Below are 15,376 nucleotides of genomic sequence, written 5' to 3' on the forward strand. Positions count from 1 at the left end.
CACTTAGACCTACAAAAGCAGCTTAGAATTGAGTGCAAGTAGAGCCCTGGCTCCTCCTCCAGAGAGACCAGTGCAGTACATTTAATCAGTATAAATGTAACTAGATATTGTGGTGATGGGTACATTTAAATTACATACATAAATGGCTGTACACAGCTCCTGTCTTCACTGTTGCACTGGCTACTCAGGGGATATTCCCATTACTGCCATAAGCAACAAATGAATCCAAGATCTTTTTCTTAAAAAAAGAAAGAAAGCAAAAAGCTGCTCAAACAGTCATACTTCCATATTACTAATCTTAACCTGATATTCCTGCACTCCTCCATCTCTGGCAATGAAGCAAGAGCAATCAGCACATAGCCAACATCAGCTGAGTAGCAGCTGCATATCTCTGAGAATTGAGAGAGCCGTTTCGTTCTGAAAAGTGACTCTGTGAAGATGGCAGCCTGGGGTCCTACGTGTGTTCTGTCTCAGTGACTCCAGACTGTTTGCTCATCACAGAAGCTGCCGGCACCACAAACACACCCTGGGATCTCAGCTAAACTAAATTTGTGGCTTGTGCAACATGATCATCAAAGATCCTGCTGGCCATATTCTGCCCTCTGTTAAACCTGTGCAACCCTCAGGATTTTAGTGTAGTTGCACAGGTATAACTAGGCAAAATTTGAGAACAATGGGATTGCATAGTTAGCCTTACAAACATACGTATGCTAGCTCTACAGGGTTAACATGATTTTTTTTTAAATGTTAAAAGTTACTTTATTTGTACTGCAGTCAGACCATCACTCAACACACAGTGAACAGACCTGCTAAGACGTCTTTTAAAACACAAAACTTGACCCTTTTCAGAATAGAACCACATTTTAAGAGTTGCTAAACATCAAAAGGTGCCATAGTTTGCATAGGTACACCTGTGACCATAACTGAGCACATGTAAATGGTAGCAGGATAGAGAGGCAAAGTTAAAGTGACTACTGGAACCTTAGGGGAGAATTTCTTATCTTCCAAACATACTGATGTAACTTAAAAAAATATTCTAAAATACTATTTAAAGAGGATAATAATTGCAACTATAACTGAATTTTAAACAAGTCTTATTATTATTTATATCACTGTAGCAACTAGGAAACCCTTGTCATGAACCAGCTCTTAGACTGATCCAATGAACAAGTTCTTAGTAGGTGTCTGGAACATATTACTTACCTGTTCATCCATATCTGCCTCCCCATCACTAGGTTCATGCTCTACCAAAGTAAGGCCATCCAGCTCGAGTATCTTTAGACACAGGCTATCCATCAGGTGCTGGTTGAACTGGTAGCTTCAGCAAAAGATGAAAGTCAGACTGAAAATGGCAGTGGAATCTCAACTAACATTTAAGTCTTAATCACTGAAGTGGGGGACGGGCTGATACAAAACATCAATTCGTTTAAGGGAGGAACTCCAAGTGCATTGTGTGGCCAAGAATAGCACTGTCTAACAGCCAGACAGAGCCTGGGCAGACTCCATACAAGTCTCGCCACACAGCTCTGTCAGTGCACTAACCAACCTCAACATTGACTAACCACCTTTTCCATTCTAATCTTGGGCCTCTCTGGAACAGAGACTCCCCTTATTCTCCAACAGCATGCTAGTTCTAATGCTGTGGCTAAACATTTACAGATGAGACTGTGAGAGCCCTAAACTCATTTCAGTTGCAGTCTAAGGGAGATCTGAATCTATGCTGTGGAACATGAAAGGCTAACCATAGAACAGCCCCATACTCCACGGCAGGGCACTGACCACCACCCTGTAAGGAACACTTCAGCTGTGCAGAGCTCCTGCTGTTCGCTGTTGCATCACCTCGTGGTATTAGGGAACCATGACCCCCTCTGGCAAGACATTCAGTTTGATTCTGTAGTAAGCTAACTAGGAACTAGCCTGATGTAGCTCTTAGGAGAGGAAGATGGATTGTGCCAGTGGATACAAGAGCAACTTGGTAACTACACCAGCCAGGAGTACTTAATGGACAGTGCAAATGGCAACCTTCTTCAGAGTTTGAAAACGTCCCCACTTGGGCTCCACTGTCCCAAACAGCTGGAGTTCCAAGACCAGTTTCTGAGTTGACTCCCCAGCTGCAGCACAAACCAGTGGTATTAGCCAACAACCATCCAAACTTAGCCGAGGCATAAGCAGTGATATGCAGCTAACCTTCCTGCACTGAGAATGAAGTCCCTGAAGAACTGCTGGCACCCTGGGAAGGCAGGGGGCGGGCAGGGCCCTCTGATGCTCTGAGGAACGACAAATCTCTCCTGTAGCCTCTTCAGCCGGCTCAGGTTATCGGAACCCAGCATATTAAGGACATCCTGGTCTGGGGTATCTCCCCAACTTGTGCCACCAATAGGACCTTTACACATCTTTAGGAGGGGGAAAAAGGAGGGAGATGGGAAATGTATAAGATTTTCTTTTATCTTGGATATTTTGCTCCACCCACACACTGCCCCATAAAAAGACTTTTGGTGTAGGAGCTTTCTAACCAATGCAAGGAACTGGATGTGGCTCCCTGTAGAGCCCATGAATGCTACCTCCTTCAGCCAATCAAGGGAGGGGAGAACATATGGAAAAGCGTACAAGGCCAACACATGCTATCCTCCCAGCCGAGTAGTCTCAGGAATGGAATCCAGATCCCACACATTAACACTAGGACCATAGGCTGCTGGGCCAGCCTGCCTTCCTATTACACAGAGAATATAAATGCCCTGGATAACTGTACAACCGGCATGAACCAGAGTTCAGTCTTCCACGGTTTAGCCCACCGCTCAGGGATCAGGACTATTTAAAACTGTGCTATTTCTCACTGTCATCTACTGCATGTTCCTGGACCAGACTCTGTGGGGCTCCCCAGTGCTTCACAGATTTTAAGTATTACTTGCAGTAGCTCATCCACACAGAGAGCTACAGCTCAGCACTCAAAGGAAGAGGTCTTCAAGCCCTCAGAACTAATCAGGTACCTAGGCACCTCAAGGATGCAACTTTAAATCCTGGCACCACACTGAGACATAAACTCCTTAAAATACGGTATGACGAGGTTAACATTTATTGCATCTCAATAATTCTAAACTGAACCTGCTCAAGTTTACAAAGGAAAATAATTTTACAACTGCCAACCCTGTAAACTCACCCTGGGCTCTAAGAGTCAAGTTAGATTCCTTCCTGCTCAGGTATCACAAATCACACAGGGCCAGCAGGCCAAGTCCTGGTCAGTTACACTCATACCTCATTGCAGACAAAACATTTTCAACTTAAGTCTTCAGTTACACCTATGAAACCCTACGGTCTTGAATAGGAATGCAAAGATGTAACTGAGGAAGAAATCTGGCCTTGCAATTGGAACTTGTTAACTAACACCTTTTTTGATGACCCCAGTCTCTTAGCTATGATGCAAGGCTAACAGAAGTAGAGAGCAGTAAAACCGTATTTTGCTCACTAAAGTCAGCAGATGACAACTGTGGAGACACAGGGAGCATATTTGCAGAATAAGAAGATAACATTTTTACACAGTCTCTTTTCAGATTAGAAATACACTTAAAAGGTGGGATTTTTCAAAGGTGACTAAGGGAGTTAGGTGCCCAACTTGCAAGTTGGGCACCTAATTCCCTTAGTCTCCTTTGAAAATCCCAACCTAAAGGGCCATTGATCTCAAAATATGCATTGCTTGTAGTTTCAAGTACTACACCTGACCAAGCCTCTGACAATTTTTTGTGGTTTAGATTTTTTTTTTTAAATATCTCTCTTTACAGTATTGTGTGAAAGGAGACCCCCCCCACAAACAAGGGAAACTGACCAACTATACAGGATCAGCAATGGAAATGATTACACACAAAGCAAACGAGTAGAAAATTCTCTCTCTCTCACAGTGATCTCACACATTACTTGGAACAATAGCAGGGAAAAAATTTAGACAGAATAACAATAATGCTTCAAACAGCATCGAGTCTTCTTCTGGGCATAAATAAACCAAAATCAGGGGCCATCATATCCAGACCAGGATCCAGCAGCAACAATTAATTCCACTGAGAAACACAACAAACATAACCGGGCAAGTCTGAATCAGATACACATCAACGTCTAAACATTTTTTTAAAATTTCCAAATGTGTGAATTTTTATTGCTGGTAAAATGTGCCAGGTGAACAGCTATCAAGACTAAAGCCCTCTGTAGTCACAGCTCCATACACAGCCCTATTAGTGTGAAACAAACCTGACAGAGGAATCATCTCTAAGGTAGAACAGATTAAGTTATCCACTCTCCATCAATTAATTCCCTGGCATATCTGTCCACTGTGGTATGGATACATGTCCATTAAGAACTGTACTGGGAACAAACTTATTTTACACAGCCCATTCTACAGTCATTAGATAACGGCAGCTTCCTACCGATCTATGCTGGATTTGAACTGATAAAATTATCCCGGTGAGATATCCATTTTCCCCACCCCCTCAAATAATTCCATTCACTCAGGAAAGGGTTCAATTACAGGAAAAAGTATGTGTACATATGTATAAATACTAGGTTACATTTTGCTATAGCTTAGCAAAATTGCTCTGTTTATGGAAAATACAATAAAATTATTTACCTGGATAAGCTGTTTCTGAAAGAGCCTGGCAAAGTGGCTGTGATTATAGGCTGCTGTGAGGTGATTCATCATAGCCCTGGGAAACAAAACAAACTGCTAAAACCATAAAGAGCCAATCAAAATAGAGTCTACATACAGCTATAGCAGAAGGACAATGTGATTTCTTTAAAAAACAATGCCTTCCAATGCTATATAAATAAGAAAACAAGGAAAGAAGAAGTGGGATGAATCTGTAAATTCAAGGGTCGTACCCTACGATTGGAGAATTGCTAATATAGTTCCTATTTTTAAGAAAGAGGAAAAAAGTGATCCACGAAACTACAGGTCTCTTAGTTTGCCCTCAAATGTATGCAAGGTCTTGGAACAAATTTTGAAAGAGAAAGTAGTTAAGGACATAGAGGTGAACAGTAATCGGGATAAAACACAACATGGTTTTTATACAAAAGGTGGATCATGCCAGACCAACCTGATCTTCTTCGAGAAGATAACAGATTTTTCAGACAAAGGAAATGCAGTAGATCTAATCTACTTGGATTTCAGTATAGCATCTGATACAGTTCCAGATGGGAAATTATTGGTTAAATCAGAGACAATGAGGCTTAATACGGAACTGAAAGATGGATATGGAACTGATTAAAGGGAAGACTACAAAGTGTCATATTGAATGGTGAACCATGAGGCTGAAGGGATGTTACTAGTGGAGTTCCTCAGGGATAAGTCTTGGGACCAATCTTATTTAACAGTTTTATTACTGATGTTGGCACAAAAAATGAGTGTGCACTAATAAAATTTGCAGATGACACAAAGTTGGGAGGTGTTGCCAATACAGAGGAGGATCAGAATATCATACCAGAAGATCTGGATGACCTTGTAAAATGGAGTAATAAAAATGGAATAAAATTTAATAGTGCAAAGTCATGCATTTAGGGACTAACAACAAGAATTTTTGCTGTAAGAGGGGGACTAATCAGTCAGAAGCAACAGAGGAGGAGAAAGACCTGGGTGTATTAGTTGGTCACTGGATGACTATGACAATGTGATGTGGCGTGAAAAGGCGAATGCGGTCCTAGGATGTATCAGGAGAGGTATTTCCAGTAGAGGCAGGGAAATGTCAGTACGATTATACAAGGCTCTTGTGAGACCTCATCAGAGTACTGTGTGCAGTTCTGTTCTCCCATGTTTAAGAAAGATGAATTCAAACTGGAAGAGGTGCAGAGAAGGGCTACTACAATGATCAGAGGAAGGGAAAACCTACCTTTTGAGAGGAGACTCAAAGAGCTTGGCTTGTTTAGCCTAACAAAAAGAAGGTTGAGGGGAGATATGGTTGCTCTCTATAAATCTGTCAGAGGGATAAATACCAGGGAGGGAGAGGAGTTATTTAAGTTAAGTGCTAGTGCAGACACAAGAACAATGAATATAAACTGGCCATCAATAAGTTTAGGCTCAAAATTAGGCAAAGATTTAATCCCCAATGGCTGGAGATGGGAAACTAGATGGGGAGGACTCTGAGTTATTACAGAGAATTCTTTCCCAGGTGTCTGGTTGGTGGGTCTTGCCTACATGCTCAGGGTCTAACTGATCACCATATTTGGGGTTGGGAAGGAATTTTCCCCTGGGTCAGATTGGCAGAGACCCTGGGGTGGGGGGTGTTGCCTTCCTCTGCAGCATGGGGCAGGGGTCACTTGAAGGTGTAAACGGTGAATTCTCTGTAACTTGAAGTCTTTAAGCCATGATTTAAAGACATCAGTAACTCAGCCAGAGGTTAGGGGTCTATTTCAGAAGTGGGTGGGTGAAGTTCTGTCACCTGCCATGTGCAGGAGGTCAGTAAGACTAGATGATCACAATGGTCCCTTCTGAACTTAAAGTCTATGAGTCTATTTTGCTCCAAAACATGAGACTGTAAAACAATATCTTCTTTATAATTAGCTCTGTGCCTTCTGTACATCTACTGGCTTCAGGGACAAAAATAAGTTTTTACTGGATTTCCTATTAGCAAACCAGAGCTGCAGCACCAGTCTCCTACCTGATCCTGTTGCCCAGAACTCTTTCAAAGTCCCAGCCTGGTTTTTCATGGTTATCTTCCCACTCGCGCAACAATTCATAAAAGATGTCCCTATTGAACAAAAAATGCAAACAGGTCAAGTCCTGGGCCTTCAGCATCTGAACCAGTAGCCACTGACGCCCAGCCAACAGTTCAAAGATATCCCCTAATTGAATACACTCCAAACTGAATAAAAGTCACATCTCCAAAGCCTCATGTATCCTACCACTTTGCTGCAGTGACCATCACCACTGAGATTATCAGTTTCAATCTGCAGCCCACCACTGACAGGTGCTCTGCCTGAGCTCAGGCATCATGACCAAAACACCATCCCATTATTAGACAGAGTATTTTTTTTTTGGGGGGGGGGGGGGGAGATATCCTATCTCATAGAACTGGAAGGGACCCCGAAAGGTCACAGAGTCCAACCCCCCTGCCTTCACTAGCAGGACCAAGTACTGATTTTGCCCCAGATCCCTAAGTGGCCCCCTCAAGGACTGAACTCATAGGGTAAGGGTCAGATAAGCAGATGAACCTGTGTGGTGGATCCCTCAATGAAGCAAAGAGAATAGGAACCACATGAAATTACTTCTACGGGAAAAAGAGAACAAGTTGAGAGGAGACAAGTCGAGAGGAGACGCTCCCCTACTCTCCCACCACAAAATAGAAAAGAGACAGAAGGAGTAGCTCCAAAGGCTGAGCTGAACCAGCACTGCGTTGTGCTGTACTTCCATGTCAACAACTTCTGCAGAATTTAGACTTCCATTGTTTAAAGAGATTAAGTCCTTACTCCCTGTAAATAGTAAAGGCCTGTGTTTTTAGAGCAAAACATCCCTAAGACTATCCCCACTATGCTGTATATATACACAGTATAGCTGGATGTTATGGCATCCAATTATTCACGACCATGGATAGAACATACCCCACACACACTAAAACTGGAGGACATTTACCTTTGCTTCTTAAATATATGAAAAGCCCTGTCACTTGGAAAGTTAGAACGATTGTCCGTTTCTGGCTGGAAAGAAACGGACTGGACAGACGAAGGCAGCAGGAGGGACACCTATTGAACATATAACAGAGTCCATTAGTATAATGCAATTCTCTGATTTGACACACAGCCTAACAGTTGGAAGGGTAAAAAGAAATGAACGTGAACTTAGGTATTACCACATTCAAGCTGTTCAGACACTACCAATTTCCTAACCATTAATGAGTAACTGCTGGTCAGCACTAGTGCAGAAAAGGCACAGACACAGTCACTCAGTAGGATGGTAAGGGGGCATCTCCTATCACTTTTGAGGAACTCTCCTGAGACCAGGAGAACAGAGCTAGCAGGCACTTGCGCTGGGGAAAGAGCCCTGTGCAATCATTTAATACACATCAACTCAACACAGGGATTCTGAGAAGGTGAGAGTAACAGGTGGTGATTCCTATTTCATCATCTCTCCTCTCCTCTTCTGAAAGAGAGAGAATCCCTTCAATCAGTAAAACAGCTTCATCACAGCTGCTACCTCTATTTATACGGCCCTCATCATATAAGCATTTTACAATCATCAGTTGATTTTATCCCCACAACACTGCTTTCAGGCAGGGAAGTACAACCCCATATTCTAATTTTTTTAAAACAGATTGGGGACTGAGGCACAGAGTAGATTAAGTGTTTTGCCCAAAACAACAGAGAAAGTTTGTAGCTGAGCTGTGAAATGAACCCAAGCCTCCTGAGTCGCAGCCCAGTGCCATGTCCATTAGGCCATCCTTCCTTCCTCCAGACTCACCGCAGGGAAAAGGGTAAGAGTGAAATCCTGGCCCCACTGAATTCACTGGGAGTTTGGCCACAGACTTCAATGGAGTCAGGATTTCACCCTAATTGGAATACAAGTTAAAGGAATCCCCAGCTACAGGTCACTGGCCCTAGCAATGCACAGGCTCAATCTGGACAGGAAAGGGTGGTTTTAACATAGTCTCCAAATAAATTGAAAAAATGAAGCCCCAGAGAAGGATGAACAGGGTTTGATATCAGAACCATCAAACTCACTGCGGCCAGGGAGAGATAGGCAAGCATATTACTGGCAACCCCTTGGAATTTCATATATTCAACTTTCTAAGGACTATTCATTTTTTACCTTGGCTGTGCTGCTTTCATAAGCTTTCATAAGCCTTGCATGCAAGCCAGGGGAAAAGGATGCAATCCGCTCATTCTCAGCCAAAAGTTTCAATGTCCCCTTTTCTAAACGAGAAATAATTCTGCAAAAAGAACACACACGGAACACAACATTGAGAGAGTAAATCTAAATAAAGTGTACATTTATTTTTTACAAAAAACATGCAGGTTTAACCACTAGCCACTTGGGATCCAGATCCCACTAGCATCAACAGGACACACTGCAAATGCCATAGTAGCATGGAGGTGACATGAAGGAAAAAGTCCACTGAGTTTTTTCTGTTGTGGTGGCATCTGAAGCAAAACACCAGTCTCACAAAATTCCAACTGCATTTTGGATGTGTTACCTCATAACCTACCATTTCCCTGTGAGGACACTTATACGGAAGCATAATGGTGTAGAGGCCACCACAAAGAAAGGTCCTAGTTTTCTAATTCAATCAAGTCATTAACTCAGTGCGTGACTTTGCACAAATTACTCAATACCATGCCCCTAAAATGACCTCAGTGAAATCCCGATGCACGCTCTCTCGCCCTCTCACACAACCACCTACACACAAAGAAAGAGAAAGGTTCAACTTACTCAAACTGACAATCCAAGACCTGCACAGCAAAATAAACACAGTTGTGTACATTTCGAAAATGCTGCCGATGTACTGCATCTGAAAACAAACAGCATTTAACAACAATTGGTGGAAAATTCAGAAGCTAAATAGAAAAATCTAATGCAATTAATTAAGAGGGATGTAGGAATTACCAAACCCAGTCACATCATTGGCCCATCAAGACCAGCATCCTCCTTCCATCAGTGCCCATTACCTGACATGTGGGGGGAGGGATAGCTCAGTGGTTTGAGCATTGGCCTGCTAAACCCAGGGTTGAGGGTTTAATCCTTGAGGGGGCAATTTAGGGATCTGGGGCAAAAATCTGTATGGGGATTGGTCCTGCTTTGAGCAGGGGGTTGGACTAGATGACCTCCTGAGGTCCCTTCCAACCCGGATATTCTATGATTCTATGAAGGCAAAACACCCCATTCTAACATAGTTGGCCAATTGTGCAATGTTGCATGAGAGGGGAGGATTCTTCCTGATCTCTGTGGCAATTATCTGGAGCCTGCCCTGAAGCCTGATATTTGATTGCCATTATTCTGTGCAGATCTGGTCACCTCATCTCAAAAAAGATAACTGGAATTGGAAAAGGTACAGAAAAAGGCAACAAAAATGATTAGGGGTATGAAATGGCTTCCATATGAGGAGAGATTAATAAAACTGCGACTTTTCAGCTTTGAAAAGAGACAACTAAGCAGGGATATGATAGAGGTCTATAAAATCATGGCTGGTGTGGAGAAAGTAAATAAGGAAGTGTTATTTACTCTTTCACATAACACAAGAATTAGGGGTCACCAAATGAAACTGATAGGCAGCAGGTTTAAAACGAACAAAAGGAAGTATTTCTTCATACAACGCAGTCAACCTGTGGAACTCTTTGCCAGAGGATGTTGTTAAGGCCAAGACTATAGCAGGGCTCAAAAAAGAACTAGATAAGTTCATGGAGGATAGGTCCATCAATGGCTATTAGCCAGGATTGGCAGGGATGCAAAACCGTACTCTGAAGTGTCCTTAGCCTTTGTTTGCTGGGAATGGGCAACAGGGGATGGATCACCTGAAGCACCTGGCATTGGCCACTGTTGGAAGACAGGATACTGGGCTAGATGGACCATGGTCTGACTCAGTTTGACTGTTCTTATTTTAATCGATATAACTACCAGCGTTCTTGCTGGACAAAATTATCCACCTTTTCTAGTTAGCAGTGGGCAATCAACTAGATCAGAGTTCACGTTAACTCCTTAAATCTCAGCCTTGGACAAGAGGCTGCTTCTCTCTTAAGGGTCAATCCTGGAAGTAATGGAATTTCCACTGATGTCAATGGGAGTTAGACATGCATGGAGTAAGCCCTTACAAGACAGATGTGGACTCCTGGGACAGCATCAATGGGATTCTATCCATCCCCTCCTTGACGAAACAATCAATCCAAACTGATTTGGAACAGGATGAACATATTGGCAGCACTATGTCCACAGACTGCCAACTGTGGGCCAAAACATCAAGCAAATAAACCAATTATTAGACTCCTCCAGACAGTGGCTGCGGTGCACTGTGCTACTGAAGTCAAGACCAGCCAGAGTCCTTCAGATCTGTAGGTGACAGAACAGTAAGAGCAGCCAAAAATGGAGCCTTTTCCTAACAGACAACAGGAGCTATTCTCAGCTAGAAGTCACTCTTTGCACACCTTACCCAAAAATCCATCTGACGACTAACTTAGTGTAAGGTCTAAATCTGCCAAAAAACTGTGTACAATTCCCACTGATGGGAACTGCACACGTGTCCCTAGGCAAAATTAGACCTTAAACTTACAATGGTCTTTCTGGGTTTGAAGGAAATGATGGGAGGAGGAAATCTGGTGAATCACTCTTCTCTCTGAAAATTCGTTTTAGCAGGTAAATATGGAGTTCTTAGAAAATAGCAGTGAGCTACCATAACCTGGTTTTCAATAGCCTACTAGATTATAAAACACCCATTCATTCCAAATGTCAAAGTAATTTGGTGGCCTGGTCTATAAGTTTCAGGCTAAATACCCCTGTCACTCCATAGTGGAACATCCCCCTCATATCAACAGGAGGGTTATACTAGATCAAGGGTAGACACTGGTCTTTTTGTAGTAACTAAGCTTTTAGGGTTCTTTATTTGTTCACTACCTGAATGCCATATTCCATACCACTCACTGAGATATGCTAATTCACTTAATGCAGGCCTCAGAAGTCTTCAGTGTAATGACTTTTGGTCAATAAATCCCTGAAGCTGGATTTGAACCCCTTGAATCAGAGGTGATATGCTCTGTATCCCATAACCAGGCCTGGGAACAACCTAGTCTCCATTCAAGAGCATTGCTGACCTTTACATCCTTGATTGAATTCCAGGTCATTCTCACCATCTTCCGAAGAAGTTGTGCCCTTGGATGTTAGCAGCTGCAGGACAAAGAAGAGCTCCAGGAAAATATTTGGAACCAGATTTTCTGGAAGAGGAAGTGAGATAAAATAGTTAGATACTCAGCATTAGTCTATGTTAATAAATCAAGATAACAATGAGGATAATCAAATCTGAAGCTTACAGTCTCAGCTGATCCATACAGGACTCAACAATGCTGATAAACAGCCATGCGCATTTGGGTAGGTGCATTATAGAAAGCATTTTACCTCCTTTCCCTCAAAAGTTAAACCATGGGTAACAGTTTAAAACAGCTTATAAACCACTTCAACCTAATAAGCATTGTCAGGGAAGAGTCCTGGCCTCTGGTATTCACTTTTCCAGTTGGGCCAATACAGTTCGAGTCTGCTGAGGGGTTCAGGGAATTGTGTAGGGCCCCATCTTGTTTTCTAGGCTTCTGTCCAGTGAGGGGTGGATATACTCTTGAGCAGGAGGGAGGTTTCTGTTTATTTTTCCAGGCAGCATTCACTTGTATTAAGTCATCCGTGCATTCTGGAAATAGTAAGTATTTAAAGAAGATATTCCATGCCATGGTCATCTCACTACTCCCAGTTCTTTACCTGCTATACAAGTTGAATAGAGCTGAGCCAGCTGTTCCAGCTGTTTCTTGCAGGAAACTTTACTGAGATCTGCACAGGTCACTAGCTGACTATCAGTAGCAAGACTTCCACTCCAACTGTAATTAGGCTTGGTAGGTGTACTGGGATCCAGAGACAGGCCTGCAGGAGAAGATGTTTGGTGCAGCAACTTGCATCTGAAATTCAAAGTCAATGACTTACAGAGGAACTGAAGATGACACACACCACATTCAACACAGGAAGATTTCTTTTCATCGTATGGTTTGCTGGGATTCCTACAAGAATTGATCACAACATTTACAGAATCTAATGCAGTTTCCATACAGGAGATGGATTAAATTACCTAATACATCTATTTTCCGCCTAATGACAAAAGATTGTCTTGTGGTTAAGGCACAGAACTGGAATTCAAGAGAACTGGGTTCGAACTCTAAATCTGCTGTGGCTCAGAGTGTGACCCTAGGCAAGTCACTCAACCTCTCTGTCCTATAGCTTTCCCTTTCCTAAAATGGGGTGATAGGCACTGCATTACACCTCTGCGCACCCTACTAGCTTTCAGTAGATTTGCATAGGTAAAACAGAGCATCATCTGAAGACAATGGTGTTACATAAGTATGCTTGAGGGTGCAGTCTGACCAACAGAACTTTACATTAATGCAATAAGGAGTAACTGAAATACAATAAATTCAGGACCAATATGATGCCAGAGTTACTTTTCACTTAAAGGTGTGCTTCTACTCTGCAGAGTGAAGGCTGAATTTGAAAACTTGTTAGTCTGATACCACGTTCATTTTCATCTCATCTACTTTTAGGTCAATTTTTGATTAAACAACTAGTATCTGGTCTGGATATTTTCTGTTAATTTACAACTTCTTATTGGCAATGTCCTAATAAAGGGAGATGTATGAACCCCTGCAGACATGTCCCCACCCCTGTTCATACTGTACCGTTCTTTCTTCAGCATCTCCCTCTCCTCTTGAAGGCTGCTCCCAGTTATGGAGGTAACGTTCCCTTCCTGGATGGCAGCAAAGGTCTCAAGACTGGTCCCAGATGGAAACCGAGCAGCTGGAGACTGGCTGACTGGCGTGGAAGTGAAACACATCTTAGGTTTTGAGTGGGAGCGCTCAGCACTCACTGGAGTTGGGTTGATTCGTCTTGATGGCTTGCTTTTGCTGCAACAATTTAAGAGAGGCTTCCACTTAAATGAAGCATAAACTGATCAAGAGAGAAAATAGTCAAATCCATCAAACTCATTCAGAGGATTTTGATGCCAGTGTAAAATTGATAAGGAAGGAGAGAATCAAGATACAGTGCAACCGTAATTGCATCCGGCAGGGTGGCTGATCTTACCCCAGTCAGTAGACAAAGAGTGGGTACATCCTACAAATATAGACTTCAATGATCCTGATGAAGTACAGCGTATTTCCTACTACTACACTGCTGTGACTTAAAAGTAACTATGATCACCACGGGGGAAAATGGATGAAAAATGGATACTACTCAACTTATCTAGCAACATTGTAAGACTGTTAACCTAGGATATACCAAGTTTTGGCTGCCCATCAGTTCATCATATAGTCATCATATAGTCCCAAAATGTTCATGAAAGCATGACATAGTAGCCAAAGAGGGTCAGTAGAAGTCAGGACTCCCAGATTTCTATTTTTGCCTCTGTCACCAACCTGCTTTGTAACCTGGACAAATCCTAATCTCTCTTCACCTCTGTGATGTGAGGCATAAGATTTGTAAAGTGCTGTGAGATTCTTGGGGAAAAGGCTCCATAAAACACAAATATGTCATTTTAAATAAAATGTAGAAATTATGATAAAATCAGTGTTCTACAACTGACATCTTTTTTCCCAATGAATCTGCTGCCTACTACAATGTTAGCTGCTAGGGACCTCAAAAGACTACTTATACTGTTACTTCCAGACTTATATTTGACTGGTCTCCTCAAACTTTTCACATCAGTCACACTCTGCACAACTTGAAACTTACTGCTTGTGATGGAAATGCATCATATCCTGCAGGCCAAAACCATCTCACAGAGCATCATAAGGATTTCCCATCTTTAAATCCCCACCCTCCATGTGGAACCCTATTTCTCAGGAGAACTAAAAGTTCTAACCAGCTCTAAAATCACTTCAATTAACTGACTTTAGAACTGCACAGACCAGGCAGCAGAAGCTTAACTCTCCCTGCAAGGTGGTTAATTGGTGTGTGTCTGTGTGTAGAGATATTACCTCAGTGTAGATGGACCAGGCCTAACAGGAATTGCTAAGTACAGATTCAATTGTAACTATATCTCCTGGAAAGAGAGGGGGTACTCCACCCCTCATGGAGAAAGAGACCACTGACTCACAGGAAGAAAACTCTGGTAGCCTACATTGTGGTATGGAGAGCTGAGTATCAGCTACTGTAGCAACTATTCGGAATTCTGAACCTATGAACTTTGAGGTCTACTAAAGGGAAGGAGAGTTAAGGTGGCTAAGATTAGTGGGGCAGACCTACATTACATTCAGCTAAGTCCAGCCGGAGAAGCTCCTGCCTTGATCTGAAGAGGCCTTTCAGAATCACACATCCTTCAGATTCTTACAGATAGCCATGACCTAAATTTTCAAAAGTGATTTTAGGTGGCAAACATGAGAGACTTTAAAGGGGCCTGATTTCTCCATTATTGAGATCTAGCAGTGAATCTTAGCTTTCATTAAAGAGAGAGAGAGAGAGAGAGAGAGAGAAAAGGACCAACAGCTTGTATCACCAGGAAGAGCTGTGCCCCTAGCCAGCCCAGCTACAAGAGATCATTAGCAATCAGAGGAAACTCATGCACTTCAAGAAACAAACAGAACCCACATGCCAACCATCCACCCAGCCCATTACCACAGGGAACCCACTTCCCTCTCACCGCCACCACAGAGCCAGAGACATATGATGCCT

At 42.6% G+C, this 15,376-nt stretch overlaps 1 protein-coding gene across 6 annotated transcripts in view; it reads right to left on the reverse strand.

Moving 5' to 3' along the window:
• The window catches only part of CDAN1 (codanin 1), a 46,213-nt gene that overhangs the window by 24,362 nt on the left and 6,475 nt on the right, over positions 1–15,376 (reverse strand). For 4 of the 6 annotated variants that reach the window (XM_034769186.1, XM_034769185.1, XM_034769189.1 and 1 more), the window contains 10 exons: positions 13,387–13,611; positions 12,422–12,615; positions 11,770–11,889; positions 9,401–9,479; positions 8,780–8,900; positions 7,607–7,716; positions 6,636–6,725; positions 4,613–4,688; positions 2,188–2,393; positions 1,204–1,318 (listed from right to left, as the gene is read on the reverse strand). In XM_034769186.1, coding sequence (XP_034625077.1) covers positions 1,204–1,318; positions 2,188–2,393; positions 4,613–4,688; positions 6,636–6,725; positions 7,607–7,716; positions 8,780–8,900; positions 9,401–9,479; positions 11,770–11,889; positions 12,422–12,615; positions 13,387–13,611 — 1,336 coding nt within the window. Of the gene's footprint in view, positions 1–1,203; positions 1,319–2,187; positions 2,394–4,612; positions 4,689–6,635; positions 6,726–7,606; positions 7,717–8,779; positions 8,901–9,400; positions 9,480–11,769; positions 11,890–12,421; positions 12,616–13,386; positions 13,612–14,950; positions 15,331–15,376 lie in introns of those variants that run through there. The other 2 variants (XM_034769191.1, XM_034769188.1) reach the window with 2 other exon arrangements.

This window comes from Trachemys scripta, chromosome 4 (assembly GCF_013100865.1).
Source record: "Trachemys scripta elegans isolate TJP31775 chromosome 4, CAS_Tse_1.0, whole genome shotgun sequence".
NCBI lineage: Eukaryota > Metazoa > Chordata > Testudines > Emydidae > Trachemys > Trachemys scripta.